Source organism: Vulpes lagopus, chromosome 6, assembly GCF_018345385.1.
Source record: "Vulpes lagopus strain Blue_001 chromosome 6, ASM1834538v1, whole genome shotgun sequence".
Classification (NCBI taxonomy): domain Eukaryota; kingdom Metazoa; phylum Chordata; class Mammalia; order Carnivora; family Canidae; genus Vulpes; species Vulpes lagopus.
In genome coordinates this window covers 32352303-32367854 of record NC_054829.1, presented here as the reverse complement: position 1 = coordinate 32367854, position 15552 = coordinate 32352303, and the positions used below count along the sequence as shown (strand labels likewise).

General features: G+C 34.2%; 1 protein-coding gene across 13 annotated transcripts in view; it reads left to right on the top strand.

Annotated features, from left to right (window-relative positions):
• GPHN (gephyrin) overlaps nucleotides 1-15552 on the top strand; it is a 627564-nt gene that overhangs the window by 512823 nt on the left and 99189 nt on the right. For all 13 annotated transcript variants that reach the window (XM_041759177.1, XM_041759184.1, XM_041759182.1 and 10 more), the window contains one exon: nucleotides 5407-5544. In XM_041759177.1, coding sequence (XP_041615111.1) covers nucleotides 5407-5544 — 138 coding nt within the window. The remainder of the gene's footprint in view (nucleotides 1-5406; nucleotides 5545-15552) is intronic.

Here is a 15552-nt window from a genome sequence, read left to right as displayed (position 1 = left end):
TTAATTATCATACTTAGAAAGGGCTTTAGAAGATTCTTAGATTCCACTTTTAGAGATATAATAGCTTATGATTTCTACAGAAAAATTACTTTTTCTCTACTATTGTCTAAAGAATGTTTAGAACAAAGGCCTACTAAGGAAAACAATTCTAATAGTGACACGAAAACATTCCAAATAGAAGCTAACAAATATATAAGTTTACATATATGTGGGTACATATATATTATACACATGCACATATCTATACATACATACATTTATATTAATGCCTCTGAAATTATATCCTGACAACTTCTTTGGGGAATAAGAGAATTCTCAGCCTTTTGGTTATTTAAGTTTAAAAATAAGGTCCTAGCAGCCTAACAAAAGCAAGCTGAAGTTCAGAGACCCAAAAAGGGCACAAAACCACAAATCAAACAGCAGGAGAAGAATGAACCAAAGGATTTCAGATCAAATAATATATCTGTTTGTATTCCTGAACCAGAATGATGGCAAAGCAAACGGTAACCACCAATAGTGTAAGCAAAGAGGAGAAAGATCTGATGAAAGAAAGTTTGTGAAAAGGAAAAGGGAAAGAAAGATTGTATCTGAAAGGGGGAAATTGTGTATGAAAGTTGGTCTTTTGCTATAGTAGCTATAACCAGTACCCACAATTTTTTAAGTCTTTATATAGTGTTAGTGATGGTAATAAGGGCAAGAACCTAAGGATTATGATTTGAGACCCTCCTCAAGAGTCCTCAGTCCTTAGGAACACCTGTAGTGAAGTCCAGCCTCATAAAGACAGTCATGAAAAATTACTATTTATATCTGCAGCCACCTCAACTCAAAAGACTTTGCTTGCCTTTGTTGGGTATGTTAGCACTTGACTCCCACTTACAGTTTTTTTTTTAATAATTTAATCTTTTTTGGTGTTGTTTTAGCTAATCTATTTTATCATTATATCTTCAAATATCAGATTTTTTACTTCATCCCTTTTTATCCTGTACTCTCAGCTAATTTTACCTGTTTACTTTTAATATTATATATTTAGCTTACTTGTACATGACAAATTGAAAATAAAAGCTGAAGGAAGACAGCTATAAAAACAGTCCACACCTGACCTTGGAAAATAAATGACTTTTTCCTCCTTTGGCCTTATAATTTTTCTATAGATAAACCTCCTGACCTAAAGATAACCTATAAGGATTTATTTACATTGTTACTTACAGTGTTAATTATTTAGGCAGTATGTACACTGAACCTAAAGCTAATTTTCCATTTCCCTGACTACTTGACCACAGCTAAAGTATTTTTTATTTTCTTTTTTTCATTTCCCTACTGCACTGACTCTTTTTAATAAAGATTTTTTTTAATTTTTATTTATTTATGATAGGCACACAGTGAGAGAGAGAGAGAGGCAGAGACATAGGCAGAGGGAGAAGCAGGCTCCATGCACCGGGAGCCTGACGTGGGATTCGATCCCGGGTCTCCAGGATCGCGCCCGGGCCAAAGGCAGGCGCTAAACCGCTGTGCCACCCAGGGATCCCTGCACTGACTCTTTTAACACTTTTAAACAAAAAAGTAAAGAGGAAAAACATAGTTTCAACTTATTATTAATGAATGTTTGCAATTATTTTTTAAAATGGACAATTCAAGTAAAAGGAAAATTGAAATCATTGACCAGAATAATGTTTGAAATTATATGCAGTGTTTATCTCTCGGTTCATCTTCTTTATCAAGTTATATATTCTAGAGTGATTAAAATCAAGCATTTAAGACCTTATCCAACAAAAATTTTCTTTGTGACCACTGTGTGCATAGCATTCTTGGTCTTTGACATTAAGATACTTTTTCCTTTCTCAAAGAGCTGAAAATCTAGCTAAGAAAGTATGCATGTGTGTGTGTGTGTGTGTGTGTGTGTGTGTGTATAATTACTGTAAGATATGTTGTTAATACAGTATGTAATGAGAATCCTAAGATAGAATAGTTCATAGTGCCTCAGTGCAGGAGGGAAAAAGGGAATGGTTATATATTGCTTCATAAAGGACAAACTACTGAAAGAAGGGTTTTTTTGTTTTTTTTATTTTGAAATAATTTCAAACTTCAGAAAGGTTGCAACAAAGAATTCTTATATACCTTTCACCCAAATTCTCCCAAATGTTAGCATTTTGCCACAATTGCTTTGTCATTTCTTTCTATATATTAATAGAGTTATTTTCTGGAATTGCTTGTGAATAAATTGTCGGCATGATGCTTCTTTACCTCTAAATACTTCAAATATATATTTCCTTTATTTTAAAAAAGGAGAGAAGAAAGAAAAATAGTCCCTTACATAACCATGATACAATTACCAAAACCAGAAAATGAACCTTGCCATAATACTATTATATACTTATTCAAATTACATTTTGCCACTTTTTCTAATAATATTCTTGATAGTAAAAGGAAAAAACTTTCTTCTTCTGATCTGGGATCCAATCCAGAGTCATGCATTACTTTTAGCAACCATGTGCCTTTAGGCTCCTTTATCTGGAGCAATTCCTTAATGTGTGTGTAGGGGGTGAGGGGTGTTTTTCATGACCTTAGCATTGGTCAGTTACTTTATAGAATGTTCCTCAAATTTAGACTTTTCTGATATTTCCTGATGGTTTGGTTCAGGTTATGCATTTTTGTTAGAGACACCTCATATATGATGTTATATCCTTCTCCATGTATAATATCAAGAGGTTTGTGATGTCATTTTGTCCTATTACTGGTGATACTAACTTTGGTCACTTGGTTAAGATGCTATTTGCCTGTTTCTCCATTCTAAAATTACTATTTTGCTTTCTAGTCAATACAAATTTTTAGTGAAATACACAAATACATTGTCTTCAGATTTTTACCTTTTAGTTTTATTTATCCATTAATGATTTTTGCCTGAACCAGTCCTTACTATGATAGTTGCCAAGTGATGACTTTTCTAATTCAAACATTTCTTCATTTATCAGTTGGCATTCTGCTGTAAGGAAGAATTTATATATTAATAGATTCTTACTTTTATTAAATGGATTATATTATCTATTATTATCCTAATTTACTATGATGCTTAAATTGTCCCAGGTTTTTCCAGTCCCTTTTGAGCATATTCCATCATTATTTGATTACTTCCTTACAGGAGAAAGTTGTGAAGGAAGAATAATAATTTCTTAAGAAGATAAGAGAAATTTCATTCTGGGCAAAGTGAACATCATATGCTAAGACAGAAAAATATGAAATAGTATGGTATATTCGAATATCTACAGTATTGTCAATTTTCTAATGGAGTAGTGAGTGATGAGGCTGAAAAGGAAGCATTTTATATGCTAATCTAAGGAATTTTATTTTATCCCATGGGTGATTGTGCATATAAATTATAGAGCAAACATTTCGTGACAATGCCATTTTATAATATTGATGCACAAAATCCCAAGAGTATTTTCCTTTAATATTTCTTACACTGCCGTAAAAAATAACACAATCCTTTCAACCATGTTTTGTAGATTTTGTCAGAAATGCTGTGGGGCTCATTATCTTAGATAAATAAGTAGAAAACAAGAGTATTAAGTTGAAAACAATATGAAAAAGTATTTTCAGTTACATAAACTGTCAGATACGTCATCCTAAGCCTACGAACTCCACCATTGCTAATGTTTCCTTAGGCTTTGAACTTGATTTCTCTTAATTTGAGAGACATATGAAAAAGTCAGTGCTTATGTATATGAACCACACATCCTTTGAATCACCAAAGGTCCTCACCATTTAACCTGAACAAACTTTTTCACTCAGGTTTCCTAGGAAAACTATTCATTATTTTAGGTGGTTTTTTCCTCTCAAATATCCAGAAAGTAGAAATAGAAGGAATTCAAGTCTCAAATACAATGATAAATAACAGCAGTGTTCTTAATAGGGCAGAACAAGCCCCTTCCTTGAGATTTTCTTTATATCCAAGGAATGAATAATGAATTACACTTTAGGCAGTTTGGTTGTTTTGAGGTGTAAAGTTACTTCTTGAGAATTTTAATTTAATCAAGAAGAGCCTGTCCGAATATCTTGTTTCTATTATATTTTGTTCTATCATTTGAAAGCATCTTTTCCTTTATTTCTAATTTAAAGAATGGATTTTCAACCCAAGATTAAACATTGTATATTAAGAATTGTCAGATTGAAAAAAAAAAGAATTGTCAGATTGAAAAAGATGCATTTGAATTGGGAAAGATAATTTCATTGGTATAAATAGCTCATTTCACATGGTCATGCCATAAGAAAAGGGTTACTGCTATATGACAAAGATCCTTAGTTACTCTACTTAGTAGAAAGGAATCCATTTGTTCTTTCTGTGTCCCTTTGAAGGCCTTGTACATCACAGACATTGCCATTAGTAATTAAATCTTTCATGATGGCAATGCTGTTTACTGAGATGGAAATTACAAGAGAACAAAACATCATAAGGGTAAGACAGAAGGATAGGAGAATTAAGAGTTTTATTTTGGACATGTTGGATAATTTATAAGTTTGGAGATACATATTCTTATCCACCAGCTGTTTGGATGACATGTAAATCTAGAGTTGAAAGTAGGGAATTGGAGATAAAATAAATTTAGTGTATGGGTGACATTAATGCCCTGAAGGGGAGTGAGTAAGAAGTGAGTAGCTAAATAATCTTTTCCTGACTTTTCTAAAAAAAGAAAATTTCCTTTGAAATCCTAAATAAATTCAAGTTTGAGTATTTCATTTTACTGACTAGCGCACTAAGTGTTCAATGTTTAGTTTGTGGTTAAGGACATAGACTCTGAAGCCATACTACCCCAGTTTGAGTCTCTGCTATTAATAGCTCTGTGATTTAGGCCAAGATATATAAACCTCCTCTGTAAATAAAGATAATAATAATGCCTCCCCATAAGGTTGTTGTGAAGATTAATTAAAACAGTGCCACAATGCAGAGTAGGCACTTAAAAGGATTATCCAATAACATCATTACATTTCACTAAGTTTTGGGGATCCCTGGGTGGCTCAGAGGTTTGGCGCCTGCGAGGGGATCCTGGAGTCCCGCTGGATCGAGTCCTGCGTCAGGCTCCCGGCATGGAGCCTGCTTCTCCCTCTGCCTGTATCTCTGCCTCTCTCTTTCTCTCTCTCTCTCTCCCTCTGTCTATCATGAATAAATAAATAAATAAATCTTTAATAAAAATAAAAAAATTTCACCAAGTTTTGACACATGATGTAACATTGCCGACTTGATTTAATGTTCCACCAAAGCAGGCTAAATTTTGGAAGCAAGAGAAAATTTCTCACTTTGCAATGTTCATTTACAGACATATGAAAATGAGAATTTATGATATTTATAAGACATTCCCACTTTTTTGTCACTGTTTCAGCATCATAGTCTTAGTTAATTATCTTCCTGTTTAGGTCACAGTGCTGTTGATATCACCAAGGTGGCTAGAAGACACCGCATGTCTCCGTTTCCTCTAACATCTATGGACAAAGCCTTCATCACAGTTCTGGAGATGACTCCGGTGCTTGGGACAGAAATCATCAACTACCGAGGTATAGTTATATTTGCCCATTGCCTTTTCTTTCCATTTTTTTCCAAGTAAGATTCATATAATATTAATACATGGTTTTCCTGAAGGAGAAAGGTTATTAACCATTATCACAATTATTATCATCATTCTTTTTCCTTCTTTTGCTTATTTCTACTCAACTCTAAGATCAGTCTTAATGGAGCTAATCCAGTCGGGATCAAATTTACCTTAAAAATAGCAACCCCTGTATTTGGACCCCATGGGTCCAAAATAAAAAGCTGATGAATTATTTATAATATTAAATTTATATTAATAATCTTAATTAAATGTGAAGCAGTTCTTTCTTTCCAGATGAAATTTTTTTTCATTAAAAAAAAAAGAAGGAAAATAATCAACTGTGTTTACCCTGTCCATCAAAATACCAATACTCTAAACTAAAGAAAGGATTATCGGGCAGCCCAAGTGGCTCAGAGGTTCAGTGCCACCTTCAGCCAGCAGCATGATCCTGGAGACCTGGGATTGAGTCTCATGTCGGGCTCCCTGCATGGAGCCTGCTTCTCCCTCTGCCTGTGTCTCTGCCTCTCTCTCTCTCTCTCTCTCTCTCTCTCTCTCTCTCGGATAAATAAATAAAAAATCTTAAAAAAAAAAAAAAAGGATTATCAAGGGCACCTGGGTGGCAAGTTGGTTGGGTGTTCAACCCTTGGTTTCAGCTCAGGTCATGATCTAAGGGTTTCAGATCAAGTCCTGCCTCAGGCTCTATGCTCAGCATGGAGTCTCTTTGATATTCTCTCCTTCTCCCTCTGCCCCTCCTGCTCATGCTTGCTGTCTCTCACTCTTGCTCTCTCAAATAAATAAAATAGGAGCACCAGGGTGACTTGGTCAGTTAAGTGTCCAACTTTTGATTTTGGCTCAGGTCATGATCTCAGGATCCTGGGATTGAGCCCCACATCAGGTTCTGTGATCAGCAGGGAGTCTACTTGAGAATTATCTCTCCCTCTGCCACTCACTCATTCTCTCTCTCAAATAAATAATTACATCTTTTTTAAAAGACTTAAAATAAATCTTAAAAAAAAAGAAAGGATTATCAGCACTGAGTGAGAAAAATAGTTAACTGAGTCTGCCTGATGTCTGTTTTGTCAGAAATGGGAGATAATAAATGTGTCTTATAACCATGTTTTCCTTTGTGAAAAACATATTTTTAAATGTAAAATGTAAAAACTGTATTAATTCATCCATTGTTTACTGAGCAACCAGTCTGACCTAGCTGAACAATCAGTCTGACCTAGTTTTTCTGCTTCATCCATCTTCTCATTTCCAATGAGAAGATATAAACTCTTAGGTTAATAGCATATGAAGGCAGCCTGTGGAAAGGTAGTATTCCTCAGTGTTTTCAGTTTTTAATCAACCATTTTCCTTTCTAAAAATTCAGCTAGAAGTTTTAGTGCAATTTGAATAAAATGTAGTTTCTTAATTTTTTTGTTATTAGATAAACACAAAAGGATTGATTTTACAAATAAAAGACTTCATTCATGAATCATAAAATATTCAAACTTCAATGAACATTAGAGAGCATCTATACAAACACCATAATTTTTCTGCAAAGAAACTCACTCAGAGCTACAGAAAAGGAATAGGATTAAAGCTCAAGATTTATATTCTTCTTTTTACTACATGATAGTGCTCTTCTCTTAGTATTAAAATACAAAAAAAAAAAAATCATAGAAAACATAACAACTTATGATAAAAGACCTATGGGGCACCTGACTGGCTCATTCAGGGGATGCAACTCTTGATCTTGGGATTGTGAGTTCATTCCCCATGTGGGATGTAGAGATTAAATAAATAAAACTTTTTTTAAAAGGTCTAATACTAGTGAAACATTAAATGCCCAATTCAGGCTCTTTAGTCCTTGCCCTGCTTAGACAAAAGTTGTTTTTATATAGTTACACATCTTTGAGTTATATTCTTTTAGGTATGTATATATCATTAGGCTGAAACCTTTTCTTTCATTTTTGTTGTACTTCTCATTAAAGAAAATAAAGATTTAGAAATTGGAGTGGGGAATTAGTCAGCAATTAACTATGTGATTTCAGAAAGCAATTATAATGAAATATGTTTCTTTGTACTATTGAAAGCAAAATATTCAGTTATTTTTTATATCAACACCAAGATATTTTCAGAAACTATGAATAAATACTTTACTTATTATGAAAATAAGTTAACCATCCCTGGCTTGTGATAATTTCAGGGTAGTTTCCCTTAACATCAATCCTTTGGGTGCACTGTATATACCAAAGTCACATTTAGATAGGAATTCCAGTCTTTCTAAGGAAAAAACAGAATTGAAAATGACCATTTTTATTTTTCTTTTAGGAAAAAAAATGCTGTCAGATGGATTCTCTTTTCCCTTCATGTGCTTGTTTCCCCTTCATTTATTCTTTAAATCAGTTGTCACTCATAAGTAAGCAAATTCTTCATGGATGTTTCCACCCATGATGATGAAAAATAATAGTAAGCTTTGCATTCAACCTTCGAGTTGGATCAATTTTTAATGCAAAAGGGTATTATAATTAAACCTTCCAAGCACTTTAGTTAGGTATTTAAGAAATAATACTATATATAGAAACATACTCAGTTTGTTCAACAAATATTTACTAAACATCTATTAAATGTCAGGTACTATATTAGGTCCTGGATATAAAAGATGAATAAAATGAAATGCCTGCCCCATGGATTTCACTATCACATAGGACAGAGACAGGTAGATAATAAAGTACTTGTCTCCTTTATTGGCTCTTGTAGGCTTGCTTTCCTTCAATTCCTTGAATGTAAACTTTCTTTAGAGTTTTTGTCTTTGGTCCTTTTCAGATCTTATACATTTACTTCAGATAACCTCATGCATTTCAAATACTATGCAATTTCTAGTTCTGTATCACTTCCCAGACCTTACCTGAGCTCCAGACTCCTACACCAAAGGTATACCTGCTGCTAGGAAATGTAACATGACCAATACTAAACTTATTTTCTTTACCTCTACATCCTCTGAAATCCATCCCTTGTTCTCCATCCCCACTGCTATTGATTTAGTTCAGATCTTTATTATTAACTTCCCGGATTATTATAATAGATTCATAAAGATCCAATCCATTCACCAATTTATATGAAAGTACAGACATACCTCAGAGATATTGCAGGTATTCCAGAGCACTACATATAAGTAAATATTGCAATAAAGCGAGTAAAATGAATTTTCACTTTTCCACTGCATATAAAAAATGTGTTTATGAAAAAAAAATGTGTTTATGCTATAAAAACTCTGTTAAATGTGCAATAACATTATGTCTATAAAAGAAAGTACATATCTTAATTTTAAAAAATACTTTACTAGAGCACTTGGGTGGCTCAGTCAGTTGGGTATCTGCCTTTGGCTCAAGTTGTGGTCCTGAGGCCATGGGATTGAGCCCCGCATGGAGACTCCCTGCTCAGCAAAGAATCGGCTTCTCTCTCTACCCCTCACCTACTTAAGCTGTCTTGCCAGCGTGCTCTTGCTCTCTCTGTATCTCAAATAAATAAAATATTTTAAAAACCTTTACTGCTCTCCTGAAACTAATATTATATTATACTATATGTTTTTAGAATTTAAATAAAAACTTTAAAAAATACTGCTGAAAAAATGCTAACCATCATTTGAGCTTTAAGCAAGTCATAATCTTTTTGCTGTTGAAGGGTCTTGCCTCAGTGTTGATGGCTGCCTACTGATCAGAGTGGTGGTTGATGAAGGTCGGGATGGCTGTGATAATTTCTTAAAATAAGACAGCAATTAAGTTTGCTGCATCAGTGACTCTTCATTTCATGAACAATTTCTCTTAGCAAGTGATGCTGTTTGATGGCATTTTACCTACAGCAAAACTTCTTTCAAAACTGGAGTCAATCCTCTCATGCCTGCATTTCTTTATCAACTAAGTTTATGTAATATTCTAAATCATTTGTTGTCATCTCAACAACCATCATAGTATCTTTACCAGGAGTAGATTCCATCACAAGAAACCACTTTCTTGGGGTGCCTGGGTGGCTCAGCGGTTGAGCGTCTGCCTTGGTCTCAGGGCATGATACCACGGTCCTGGGATTGAGTCCCACACTGGGCTCCCTGCATGGAGCCTCTGTCTCTGTGTCTCTCATGAATAAATAAATAAAATCTAAATTTTTTTTTAAAAAAGCACTTCCTTTGCTCATCCATAAGAAGCAATCCCTCATAAAGTCTTATATTAGATTGCAGCAGTTTAGTCACATCTTCAAGTTCTACTTCGAATTCTAGTTCTCTTGCTATCTCCACCATATCTGTAGTTATGTCCTCCACTGAAGTTTCAAACCCATCAAAGTCATCTAAGAGGGTTAGAATCAACTTCTTCCAAGCTCCTGTTAATGTCAATGTTTTTACCTCTTCCTACAAATCACAAATGTTTTTAATGACATTGAGAATAATGAATCCTTTCCAAAAGGTTTTCAATTTACTTTGCCCAGATCCATTAGACGAATTCTATCTATGGCAACTATAGCCTTATGAAATGTATTTCTTAACTAATAAGACTTGAAAGTCAAATTACTCCTTGATCTATGGGCTGCAGAATGGATGTGCTAACAGGCATTAAAACAGCATTAATCCCATTGTACATCTCCATCAGAGTTCTTGGGTGACCAGGTGCCTTATCGTAAGCAGTAATATTTGAAAGAAATCTTTTCTTCCGAGCAGTAGCTTGTAACAGTGGGCTTAAAATATTCATATTATTCCAGGTAATAATCCAAGGTGCTGTCTTCCAGGCTTTGTTGTCCCAATCATAGAGCATAGGTAATTATTACCTATAATTCTTAAGAGACCTAGGATTTTTAGAATGGCCCCTGAGCCCTGACTTCCACTGAAAGTTTCCAGCAGTTAGCCCCTAACAAGAGAGTCAGGCTGTCCTTTGAAGCTTTGAAGCCAGGCATTGACTTCTTCTCTCTAGCTATGAAGGTTCTAGATGGCATCTCCTTCCAATAGAAAGCTGTTTAGTCTACACTGAAAACCTCTTGTTTAGTGCAGCCACCTTCCTTAATTATCTTAGCTGGATCTTCTGGATAACTTGTTGCAGCTTTTCCATCAGCACTTGCTGCTTCACCTTGCACTTTGATGTTATGGAGACGGCTTCTTTCCTTAAACGTCATGAACCAGCCTGTATTAGTTTTTAGACTTTTCTTCTGCAGCCTCCTCACCTGTCTCAGCCTTCACAGAATTGAAGAGAATTAGAGCCTTGCTCTGTATTGCTTTGGCTTAAAGGGAATGCTGTGGCTGATTTGATCTTTAATCCAGAATCTACATAGTTCATTTTTATTTCTACTAGATGCATCTCTAACTTACTGAATTTCATCTTTCAATCACTGAGTAAAAAAAGTATGGGGAGTGGGGACTGATCAGCCTTTACTGTTCTCTGAAATTCTAAATATTTTGCCTGTGCAAATTCTGACACCTACAGTTAAAGAAACCTAAGAGGAGACCCCATGTTTTCTAAGAAATGTCCAGAACCACTGAATCTGTGAAGCAGTTAGGACCTGTAACATCTCTAAAAATTTTTCTTTGTCTGAGAAGAATCAACAATAGTTCCAGAAAACTAAGGATAAACATGTACAGAAATGCTAGAAGTGATTGCTGTCAAAATTAGAGACATGGGGTAACTCTATGAAGGATTTTTTTTAGAGTATAAAACATGAAATATTTAGACTATTACAGAAAGTAGGTAATTTAGAGATCATGTAGTCTCTCTTATTCTAAAGATGAGGGAATTGAAAACCAAAGAAGTGTAATAATGTTTGTATTATTGGACACAGGATTATGATTGAAACCTATGCTATAACCTAGGATTCTTGACTTCTAGTCCATTCCTCATTCCACTACCCTATACTACATCTCAAATCAGTATGAAAATTATTCTTCTAAAACAAGTGCCTAGATGTGCATGTATGTGTACTGTTTGTTTGTTTTAATCTGTTTGGGCTGCAGATGGATTTTTTGTTGCCTCTGATCTATTTTGTAGCATATGTACTATTTTCAGCTCCTATCTGCAAGTAAGGCCTTTAAGGAACAAGTGCTCCACCATAAATGCTTTTTTTTTGTTTCTTGGGAGAAGTGTACCTGGCATAACAATAGATGGTAGTATTTGTAAGACTACCATATGTGATTCGCCCTCTTTGCTTGTAAAATGCATGACATGAATAAATTACAACTTTATACTTGGTACGGCACCAGCTACTTTGAGTAAGGCAGATTAAAATATTCTGGCCCATTCCCTGTTATTCCCAGTCTCTTTCAGTTAACACTGGAAAAACTTGAGCTTTCAATAGAAAGAATTCTGCTTTCTTAGTAGTATTATTTTAGATTACAAGCTCTAGGCTTTCTTATTTAAGATTACATGACCAGGGGCACATGGGTAGCTCAGTGGTTGAACAGCTGCCTTTGACTCGAGTCATGGTCTCAGGGTCCTGGGATTGAGTCCTGCATCGGGCTCCCCACAGGGAGCCTGCTTCTCCCTCTGCCTAGGTCTTTGCCTCTCTCTCTCTCTCTGTCTCTCATGAATGGATAAGTGAAATCTTAAAAAAAAAAAAAAAAAAAAAAAAAGAAGAAGAAGGACATAAAGAAGAAAGAAAAAGAGAGAAAGAAAGAAAGAAAGAAAGAAAAGAAAGAAAGAAAGAAAAAAGAAGAAAAGAAAAGAAAAGAAATTACATGACCAAAAATTTCAGCATTTCTGACTTGGGTTCTTTGTTTTTTTCTAGTCAAGGAACCTTAAAGCTTTTCTATTGGAACTAGTTTGAGACGGGGAATCTCTTTTAGATTGCTGACCACACCAAAGGGACTTTCTCCCTGTCTCTAACTTAATAGTTAATAACTGCCTAATTCAGGTGGTAATCGAAAGCAGAAATTCACTGCCCTCTAGAAGAAATGCAGAAGCTCCTGATTCCAAGCTATACGAGATTCTAACCAAAGTGGTCACAAGTCATGCTAGGAATTCATTAACTCCTCCTGACAGTTCAGAGGCTCTGAGAATATAAGGAAAAAGAAAGTAAGGTGTACTGAAAGGAGCTTTGCCATTTAACATACTTAATCTTTACCTTGCTTTACTTTTTAAGTGCCTAAGAGATGTTGAGCAAGCTACGAGGATCATTTCCCTCATACATTAAAAATAGAAATCATGTCTACCCAGTAAAGTCATTGTGAAGTTCTATTGAGATAATAGTATATATAAATCATCTAGTTTTTCTAAGCTGTCATATTTGGAATTTAGTAACTGATTCCCTTCCCTTCCATCTCCATGTTGGAATTCTAAGATCATGGCCTTAGCACTTGTAAATTACAAAATCAAAGCTAGAATTCCATGGCTCAGCTGCATTTGTTGATCCACATTAACAATCTCTGGATCCCTGTATGGTTTGTTGTAATCAGATTTATATTCCATCCATCCAGGTCATTCAGACCTGTGCTCCCTATCTCATTAGAAAATTTACCTAAACAATTTTCACTGTTTTTCTGCTTATCTCTGGTTGAGTTTTATAAAATTAAAGCAGAGAATTGAGATAGTTCTTCAAATATTTCAAGTGAAAGCATGTATTTTCATTATCCAATTACTGCCTCCAGTAAGGTCTTCACCTGGGATAATCCTATTTACCTGAAGATATCTCCTGGGGATTGTGGCATTTGCTGTAGGTTTTTCCATCAGTGTGGCCATTTGAATTCATTTATAATTCCCTTCAGATAGTCTCATCTCTTTAGGTTCTTTAGTCCATAAATTTCATTACACCTTTAAAATGTGTACATATAAAAAAATAAAAATAAAAAATAAAATGAAATGTGTACATATCATTAAATTTATGGTTCTGATTACATCATTCCCTTTATATCTCTCCCTGCATTCCTCAAATATGAATATCCCTATCTATATATTTGTGATGTGTGTATGTGCATGTATGTGTGTGTAATCATAATGTCTAGAAAATTATGCTGTTTTTCATATCCAAAGATTATAATTATATTGCCAGTCTATTATCTGTGTGCTCTCAGGTGCTTTTTTGCCCCCCAGTATTGTGGATATACCAAATGTGTGCTCTTATCATGATATTCACGATGCCTCTTTGTGTGGGGGTGTTATTTTTATAGTTATATAATTGAGTAAAATTAATTCACATACGAATCAGACGTATAACATCGGCCTAATTAACCCTATGTTGCAAGCAGACGGACTAATCTTCCTATTTCATACTTCCTTCTACGCATACCATCATATATTTCCATATAAGTATCCCCTTTTCTTAAGTAAGTATATTATAAATATATCTCACTTTAAGCAATTTTGATAGAAAATAATTCAATAATAATTTAATCAAAAAACCTTAGAAGGAATTTTAATATGATTTTTAAATTGATTTACACAGCTTTTATTGAATATATCTAAGGTTAAAACAAGATACAGTCTTTAAATATTATTCTTAGTTTCCCATTCTTTTTGGATATCTCATTATCTTTTCACATTTTAAATATACATAATTTATTTGCATAATTTATTTAGCATTCTTTTTTTCAGTATCTACTTTAAAGTGCCATAATATATATTAATACCATTAAGTTAGGATTCAGAATATAAGTTTTCGTTAAAATGGAACAAAAGCAGAAAATTTTTTGTTAGAAAATTTTTAAGAAGGAAGCATCAAAATATTTTATAACGAACTAGGGGTGGTGGAAGGGGGGAGGAGGGCGGGTGTTGGAGGGGAATGGGTGACGGGCACTGAGGTGGACACTTGACGGGATGAGCACTGGGTGTTTTTCTGTATGTTGGTAAATTGAACACCAATAAAAATTAATTTAAAAAAATAAAAAAAATAAAAAAAATATTTTATTCCTACAGTGATCAAAATTTGAAAGAAAGCTATCACTTTTAGAAGTGAGAACTCATTTCTATTCGTAATTAATATTACATTAGTAGAATTATAAAAATTCTTGTAAATATACAAGATTTTTCCAAACTAAGGGAAAGAAAATTAGTACAAATGAAAAGAGACAAACTTAAAACTTAAGTGGCCAGAAAAGATTTGCCAGTACCAGCAAGAGAATAGCCAGGAATAAAAACTTGACAATAGCTTTATGTTTTAAGTTTGGATTGATTAACTTATGCTCAGAGCACCTTTTTGACTGTTTGGTCAGGTAAAGACTTTTCCTGGCAGGTGTTCAGCTGACCCCAAGCAGCATGGGCTTTGCATCAGAAAAACCAAAATAATCTTTAATTTAATGGTGAGATAAAAGCATAGGAAGAAAATCTGAGACACAAGGATTTTCTTAAAATCAACAGTGCTTTTTGTAATGTATCTGAATGTGTATAAGAATGAAACAGATTTGCAATTTTTAATTGTTTTTCTGAAAATATAATTTATTTAAATGGTTAAAAATCTTATATTTCTGTTTCTAGAAACTCCTTTTCTACAGAATCCTGATGTCCTTCGTTAACTTGCTAAATGAAAAATAATCATCTAGGGATGCCTTGGGTGGCTCAGTGGTTGGGCATGTGACTTCAGCTCAGGGCATGATCCTGTAGTCCTGGGATTGAATCCTGCATCAGGCTCCCTGCAGGGAGCCTGCTTCTCCTCCTCCTGCCTGTGCCTCTGACTCTCTCTGTGTCTCTCATGAATAAATGAATAGAATCTTTAAAAAATAATAATAATAATAAATTAACATTTTGTTTATCATTTGGAAGCAACATTGATTCAGTGATACTATTGAGTCTTGAAACTATAATGCCCTACTAATTTCCTTACTTTGATTTTAGCCATATTGAAATAAGCCACCAGTAGTTTTCCAAGTCAATATCATACTTGGCACTTTTGTTATTTATGTCTTCTTGCATTACATGTAAGAGCTTTATTTTATCATGCTTTTTTTTCTTTTTATAAAATACTTATTGCATGTTACCTTTTCCCTTTCTTTTAATAACCACTGTAATATCCTCATATAGAACCA